This window comes from Echinococcus granulosus (assembly GCF_000524195.1).
Source record: "Echinococcus granulosus chromosome Unknown EG_S00105, whole genome shotgun sequence".
Taxonomy (NCBI): domain Eukaryota; kingdom Metazoa; phylum Platyhelminthes; class Cestoda; order Cyclophyllidea; family Taeniidae; genus Echinococcus; species Echinococcus granulosus.
In genome coordinates, this window is record NW_020170485.1 from 42006 (window position 1) to 50511 (window position 8506).

Below are 8506 nucleotides of genomic sequence, written 5' to 3' on the forward strand. Positions count from 1 at the left end.
CCACTGCAACACGCAACATCCCCACCTCCAATCCATCCATCAGCCCACCGGCAGACCGACAACTCGTCACATGATCATGCAGAGCCATCTTCAAGCGTCCACGCAAAGTGAGGGACAAAGTCAGTACCGTCCAATTAGCTGCTTTACTTTTAACAATCTAGAATTATTTCTTCGGTAGCTCCAATTTATTCATTATGGTTAAATTCGGTAAAAGATGGCAAATTAAGTTCATTTACTTCACTTAGTTCCATTATTTTTGCCAAGTTGTTCGAATGGAGTTATTTCCAATTATTTGAATCGTTTTATTTCTCTTCAAAAAAATCACAGACAAACTGCTGTCGACAAAATGTTTCTCTCTACTCTATTCAACGGTTTTAACTGAAAACGATTAATAAGATTGTTTTTTTTTATGTTTTATCTCACGTGTATGCAATAACATTCCCCATATGTACGTTTTTAAAATGGCAAAATTAGGTCAACAAGCGCCTTTTCTGATTGGTTTAGATGGGCAATTGACTTATTATAGGCAACCAATCACATACAAGCTGTAGCAGGTTTCATGAGCTTCCATATGCCACTGCCACGCCCTAACGTCTGCACCTCAACTGCCTAAATCGCCCTTTTCACTTATAATGTCCACATTTATTCTGGTAACAGTGCCTCTTGATTCCCCTAGTTCATATTCTCTCCCAGTTGTCCGTTGGGGGTGACCAGTAGTTGAAGAAATGTCAAGAGAACTCGGGGACAGAATTCCGCTGCTCCGCTCTAAAGAATAAATCCCCTTCACCCCTTCCACGTAGGTTTTGCGTGGTGAGGTCTAGTTCTAACTACATCTAAGAAGACTGCTTTCTTCCACATTGTTTGTGATTGCTTTTCCTTCAAGTAAGCTTCACAATACAAAGCAGACGTGGTCTCCTTGAGTTAAAGTGGTTGATGTCTTTGAAGTGAAGAAGCTATGAGAGTCTCGTCAACCTAACGGATGCTGGAGCAAAAAGAGCAAGTCATTCAGTCGATCGGTGTCATTTTAGGGCCCTTGGGAGTCTATTAACAACCCCTCCTCCCGTTTCCTTTGGCGCCATCACAACCTCTGCTGTTGTTGTAAGTGGAACTAACTTTTTTACAGCTGATGCTGAACACTACTGAAAGGTTTTGTTACGTTGCCCTGCTGCTGTGGAACCTTCACCAATTTTTGGGAGGAACAGGTAGGCACAAATCACACCAGTCATTGTGTGATAAGAAGGTTCAAAGGAAGGGTCGGGAAACAGTAAGGAATACAAAAAAAGTTTCATATTGATGGACTGATTCCAGTGTGTCTGCGTACTCTGCGATTAGACCTTCACGATAACGGTATAGGACTTCACTAGTGCAAGCAGTCTTCTACCTAAGTCCGGGAGCAATCCTAGACTTCTTCAAGAAGAATGGTTATAAGCCACAACGCGACAACCTACTCGACAATCTCAAACCTTCAAATGCCAGAAATGGGTTCAATTGCTTTTGTGAAAAATAAAAGTGTACTTGATTAAATTGTGAGCGTAAATCCGTCAGAGCGGAGTGCATGCAAACCGACATAGGTGATTTTAAAGTGGCGGGTGGGTTGCAAGTAGTTGACATGCTTGAACACAGCCCAACTGCCATCATGCGAGCTACTTCAGCAACCATGACAAGACACGTACCAACACGTCGGTGCGGTAACCACCGTGGCCGCATTGATCACAGCACCCGCCGGCCTAATTTGCATAAGGAGCGCACATGCACACAGACACACATGAACCCCTAATCTGCAATTTAAATTTGCAGCCCTTTCCTTTCTCTCTCCCCCTCCCTCGGCTTTTGTTCATTTCTCCGAGGTGCTAAAACGGGAAGTGGAGAAAGGTTTTTTTTAATAAAAAGCTGCTGCATTATCCCCAGAGAGCGAGAGAGCAGGGGAAGAGAGCGAGATGACTAAACATGCGTCTATGTACAGAGAGATATGGCATCGAGGAATAAAAAAGATATGCAACATCGACGGGCCTAGATGCGCATGGGTATGATGCGTTTCTTGGATCTTCGCTTCAGTTTCAGGAGGGTGAAGAGGTTATCGACCTCCGTTTGGACAGAGGGAACGGATAGGTGGGGTGCGGTCACTGGCACCTCATTCGACGCGGCAGTTGTCTTAGCTGTAGAAAGAGGGAGAGAGAAATTGGATTTAAAAATAAAGAGCGCAGTCCTTGGCCTCTCTCTGACACACACACAACTCACAAGCTAGTCGTGCCCTAAGAGCGGTTACAATTTCTGGATCCTCGATGAGCCTTTTGAAGAGATGTATGGTGTCAATGAGAAGGGTCTCCAGATCTTCTACAGTGTTGATCTTCTCCTATAAAAATTAAAATGTACCCACACGTTTATAATCCAAAAGGGGTAGGGGCGAGCGGTTGGGCAACTCACAGGAACCGTAGTTGAGCTAACGGGGGGTACGAGTCGTCGCATGGTAGTGATCGTCTGGTCCAAATGGGCGATATCCGCAAATCGAAGGCGTCCAGGTTGGCTGGAGGCCCGTATGATGTGCAGAGCTCGTGCCTGTCTTGACATGGGGGAGAGGTTGGGCTGAAAATTGAGATCGACAATCAAATTCGTAATCGTAATCGACGAACAGGTTGCCGTGATATGCGAGAGCAACAACATTCCCATAAAGTTTCACCTTTAGTTGCTAGCAGAATTTCGTACTTCAGCGGCTGAGAAACTCAGGGATGAAACATTTTCTAGTTACCAGGACGATCGTGACTAAAATGGCGTCCGGGCCTCGTTTCAAACCAGACTAATGCCCAACCGCCAGCCACCTCAATACTTGGTCAGTCTTCTCCCCTCTCGAGGAAGGGGACCAGATTTTGATGTTAGCAACCAGTGCTTACACACACCCCATTGTTCCGTGACGTGTGCCTTTGTTTGCCGCTATGGTCAGATTGGTTGCCGCCCCGACAACAACGCCAGATGCTGTCTGTGTAAAGCTGAATGCGACTGGTGTCGATGTTGTCCATGTTGCCATGGCACTTCTCTGGGGCATGAAAATGCGCGTTAGTAGACGGGTAGAGGCGATGCGATTTTAGAGGAAAGGGGACTGAGTCACTCGCACGGCCGCATGCGCACAGAATACCCAACGTCTCCGTCCACCCGCTCGCCCATCTATATGCGTAGTTGACAAAACAGGTTGAACTGAATTTCATCCGCATCAGATGCGCCAGTTTATTGATGCCTTCCCCACCTCTTTCTCAGCCGGGGGCGCCCCGACATCATGGCAACAGGAAACCGACAGGTCAAAAAAGAAATGTGCTGGTACAGCACGGTGAAGTGGACATAAATTTGATGAAAAAAAGAGGTGAAGGAAGGGAGGAAACAACATCCCACACTACCACTGATCACGTGGTTGCTATGGCGGCTACGTCATCACCTGTGGTGGATACGTTAAGACGTGCTTCTTTTCACTGTCAGACTGGAAATTAGTGAAGTATGTGTTCTGATATAAATCGGCTTGTGTATTCAATTGTGTGGGGCTTTTTTGGTCTTATGGGATTCGACTTCAACGACGGTGCGAAGTCCCGTCCATGCTACTTGAGCTGCCAATCCTTCCACCTTTGCAATAAAACTACTTTGAGGGATAATTCGAACACCACGGAAATCGGAATAAAGACTCCAAAAATCGCTTTTACGAGATACTGACCTTATACGCGAACAGAAGGGATACAACCAAAACGGAAAGAGTGACTAGGTGAGGCTTAAGAAGTAATTTTGAAAGGATAAAAACGCACTTGTTACAATATAATATCAAATAAACGCCTTGCTAAGCTACACATTCGTTCACTGGGCAACGGATCAACATCAAAGGAAAAGTGGGATAGGGATCTGGCGTAGTTACTAAAGTCACGTGTTTTAATGGCCCCCAGACGGGGTCCGAAAGTGGGACGGTAGTCCGGGGCCCTGTGCACACACCTTTAATAAGGAATTAGAGGCCTTAATCACAAAACCCCTGATAATTACTTGACTATCTTGTGTTTATTGGAAGTGTGCAAGTTTCAAATGGCGGGACGAGTGAACGGCTTACTAACGAACTGTTGATTAAGGCAAAAAAGGTAATTCGCCCGAGAAAAAGTGGAAGCCTTGAAGAGTGGCCAACCCACCAACCCTCTCCACACGAAATAAAAGTTGTGGTAAACAAAGTACTGAAATTAAAAGTTACCGTAAAATTCATGCTACCTTTTCTCCTGTAATGAGCAAAAGGATTTCCTTAGAAGCTGTCTCATTAAACATTATACAATGTCAGTAAGAATCTTAAAAAAAGAATTGAAACGGCAGAGAATTCAAAGCCAATGACAGAAGCAAAATTGAGAATCAAATTTTAAGGTCAAAAATTCTTTCAACGCTCGGAGGAAACAGTGACCCGGTCCGGGTCTCACCCGCAAATGCCTCTGACGGGCTGAGTAGTTGGGAGTACAAATGAGCTCTAGATCGAGTGGAGAGTACTTATAAAGTTCCATGGTGCTTCTTTCCTGACCTCATTATGAATTCTAAAGAGAAGAATTACAAAATGTATACCCATACTTTAGCAGCCCAATTATTCGTCAAGTCAGGATTTCGCACTGAGGTCTCTCTACCGGATCATTGGAAATGCTCTAAAGGCTTGTCACTTGCACCAATGGAATGATCACCCTAAATGATTTCAGTCTGTAGTCTGCAAATTCGTGGATGGGACCGCCATTCTAGAATTTCGATGCATAGCACTGCTTGGGTGAGGGAAACTTGATGAGGGACACGCCACCTACGGTGATGGTGCATTATTCATCTTAATGGACTACCAATTGCTGTGCCCTTCGGACGGATATCGCAAGGGAATTCCAAGCGGCCTGTCAACCGATTGACAAAGCTGTCAGTTTAGCCAAAATAATCCTTATAGAAACGGAATTGCAAAAATGTAGAAATCCTCCAAAGGAGTCCCACTGGGAGATAGAATGATTTGGAGGTATAGTGCCTCAGAGAACTTCACAAGCTCGCTACCAGTGGCCTCCATTTGGAGACGGACCCAGGCACCCAAGTACATTAAAGATTTGTGTACCCATCTGACGGATATCACAGCGCCTGCGGCGGTGGCATATGCTTACCGAACCATCAGCACAGGGTCCACAAACCATCTGTCGCAGTGGGGTGTGTGTGTGTGGGTGGGTGATAGGCATCACTCGCTTACGAACGAGTGCAGGGGAGAGGAGGCAGGGCAAGGCAATGGGGAAACACGTGTCGCCCGCATGCACGTGATGCTCGGCCAAGCGGGCACACTGTCCCACACATAAAGCAGGACAGGTGCCACCCCATCTGAGTCAGCGCACCTCCACTGCGTCCCTGATTTCCTTTTCCCCTGCCTTCTTGCAGCCCCTCCAGTGTGTGATTAACAATCCGTTTTACACAGAACAGGAATTCTGGTGAATGAAGGACAGTGATCGGAGTTTAGCCTGGCTAGTCATGATGAATTTGAGAAAAGAAATTAACTAGTTATCTTGCTTCGTTGTATGTCTCTCCCCTCACATTCTGTAAGCATTCATTCGGTGTGGAACAGTTTTTTCGGAAATAAAACAGAAAGTTAGGATAAAATTTGAAGCTCCCCTTGGAAGGGAATGTCCTATTCGGATGTCTATTCCATGTCACAAAGTAAAATGGTATAAAATGGTGTAAAATGGTATTTTAGACTCTTCATACATAACATGAAACTTCTACTCCATGAATGCTACGAAAGATTTGGTATTGGATGGGAAAATAACATCATGGTAAAACTTAGTCAAACTGTCCCCTGGGAAGTGACAAAAAAGGCTTTACAACAACTCCGTCGTACCCATAAAAATTGCGTCAGTCCATTACATCTACCCTCCTTCCTCACTTAATAAACTGGTTCTCAAAAGTAAAGTGAATAGACACTAAAACTGATTAAAATGGAGCCTTCATATTTGTGTTTCTCATCTCCTCCTGTGAGATGGAGCATTACGACCTAGGAGAAGGTTTTTGGGTCCTAAACTCCTTCTCTTTTAGAGTTCAAAGCAAAATCTGACAGACTAACAACTAAGGTGATAAATGAAGCGTTGATGTAAGAAATGTGAGGAAAAATCATTAACCTCTTATTTCATACAATGAAAAACAGGAATTCTGGTTAATTAACGACCTTGAAGGGGAGTACGCCGCATTAATCACCGATTAATGGGTGGAGAAGTTCCGCAACGAGGGGATCAAGCTTTGGTGAAATAATTTGACAAATCATAGTTAAAATCAAGTTAAAATTACATCTAATCGACACGCTTGGAGATTTGTGCTTTGGTAAAGCGAAGGCTTAGTTCAGTTCATTAGTTCTGCTCTACCGGCTTCAAAAAGTACTCCTTCGTTCAATTGAACTAGGAGGAGTAACGCCCACTAAGTTTGCCATTAGTTAGCGGATAAATACATTGGTAATTTTACTATTCCAGACTAATTTTCCGTGAAAAGCGGGGATTTCAGTAAAAAAATTTAAGCAAAACTATAAATTTGTAGCAAATTTTATGCACAATGTAAAAAAAAAAACAAGTTCAGGTAACTCCTGAAATGGGATTTTAAGGTGACAAAAGACGATGCTTTTCAATTTTATCTGAGACATTACTAGGCCATAAATGAATTCGAAAAAATAAATTAGCTAATGAATCCCTCAAAATCACAAATTTTATTAACTTCTAGAGGCCTAACAATTTCATCAACTACAGCAATACCCTTAATTAGAACATTTAATTTCTAGCATAAAAAGGAGAATATTAGCTAATACCCTAAGAAGAAGTTATTTATTAGTTGGAAAATGGGCATAAAAGAGACAGAGGCATACCGATGACGGCATTGGTAATGTCAGTGATAACTTTCCTGGGCAGTGGATAAGCGTCCGCAACAGACCACGCGACTGATCAAATGAGGCCACGCGCGAGTGCGCGTAGCCAAAGCCCACTAATCCGCTGCAAGGAGGGCCCAGCAGCCAATAGGCTAAGGGCGCACGTGTCTGCAGGAGAAACGGATTGGTTTGCTGCACACGTACGTACGCACACATTTGCTCCATATTGCATTAATTTTTCCCTCCCCCTTAACCTCCCCTCCGCCTCGTGGGTGCACGCGCACGTATGGGATGAGTCATCGCTATTCGCCATGGGTGTGCGCAATGTGGGGCGAGGGTGGGGTCCCATCAAATCAATGCAAGAGGGAGTAGCGACATGGGAATATGTGGGAAAGGGGCGTGGGGAGGGAGGGGTGATAAAAGAGGGCATACATTTCTTTTTTGGATGTGATGGGAGAGTCAGGTGCGCTGCTACCTAGGAATTTGTCATCTTCCCTGGGACCGGGCTTAAATGATGATGAGAAGCGCGCCTGTGGAATTTTTGAGTTGGAAAGGGTAATAAATTGGTGTATTTTCCAGGCAAGATAAGCGCTTCAGAAAAGAGGGGAAACTTTGTGTTTTAAGATTCTTTAGGGAGTTTTAAGTAAAGTTTTTGTCACAAATAATCCAAATGGACAGAAAAGGGGAATTTCGACTCCTTTTTTATGCCGTACTACACTCCATCAATTCATCTCAGTAATTATTCCTATTTTATTCAATTGGCGAAGGTAGCAGATAGTCGGATCTAACTCCCTTGATGGAATAGTCTTATCGCATTTCCAGTGTGGGATTGAGACGTTTCTGTGATCAAGACTACGAAGTGGTTATGGATAATTTATCATCAAGGCATTACTCGTAATGTTCGTTCCTCTACCATGAATTACGACAGTGCTTACTATCATCACAAAAACTATTTTCCCTTCTCTCTATGAGATTTAGGCTCAATTATGTAAGATCTAATCATCGGTAATTTTAAAAAAATGAGGGTGTTCCAGATACCTCAAAAATATTGAAATTGCCTTAGAAATGAGGAAAATAGCATTTGCATAGAGGATGGAGAGGCTGTGACTTGCATCCTATTGGCCAGATATGGCGCGCCAGCTACCAATCTCAACCAATGAGAAAAGTGACACATTAGGAGTGATGGGAAGAGGGTTATTTTTTGAAGGCTATCAAATTTAGCCAGAAAATCTTTGCACTTTTTAAGGACGAAAAATTAAGAGCTATTGGCCGTATTAAGCTACTCAGCTTTATTTTTATAAAATATAAGGAAACCAATTTGCTAAAATATTTTCAATAATGAACATTGAAAGTGGCAGCTGTAATCATTTAGTCGAAAGCAACATACTTGTGCAGTTTTAAAATGAAATTAATGAAGGCAGATGATTAAAAAGAACTTTGTTAGAATGAAATGTTCGCACGTCATGCGTCATCCTTCGCTGAGGTAGACGTTAAACGAATAATCTGGAGCTATGGAAAAAAATTGGATTAATTTCCTTATTCTAGGGATAAAGAGGCAAATAGGACGGCAATATGTGGACATGTGGAGAGTTGTTAATCGGTGGGCAGAGGGTCAATCAGACGTGAGAAAGATGAGTGTTGCAGTAG

At 43.5% G+C, this 8506-nt stretch overlaps 1 protein-coding gene across 1 annotated transcript; it reads right to left on the minus strand. All coding sequences in view use genetic code 11, as the record gives it.

The window, feature by feature from the left end:
• Positions 1 to 2010: 2010 nt before the first annotated feature.
• EGR_08384 (hypothetical protein) lies at positions 2011 to 7084 on the minus strand (the record flags this gene model as incomplete). Its single annotated transcript, XM_024497633.1, has 5 exons — positions 2011 to 2156; positions 2239 to 2353; positions 2425 to 2583; positions 5130 to 5300; positions 6860 to 7084. 5 exons carry the CDS (start codon positions 7082 to 7084, stop codon positions 2011 to 2013), a joined length of 816 nt encoding a protein of 271 aa, XP_024347937.1.
• Positions 7085 to 8506: the final 1422 nt, after the last annotated feature.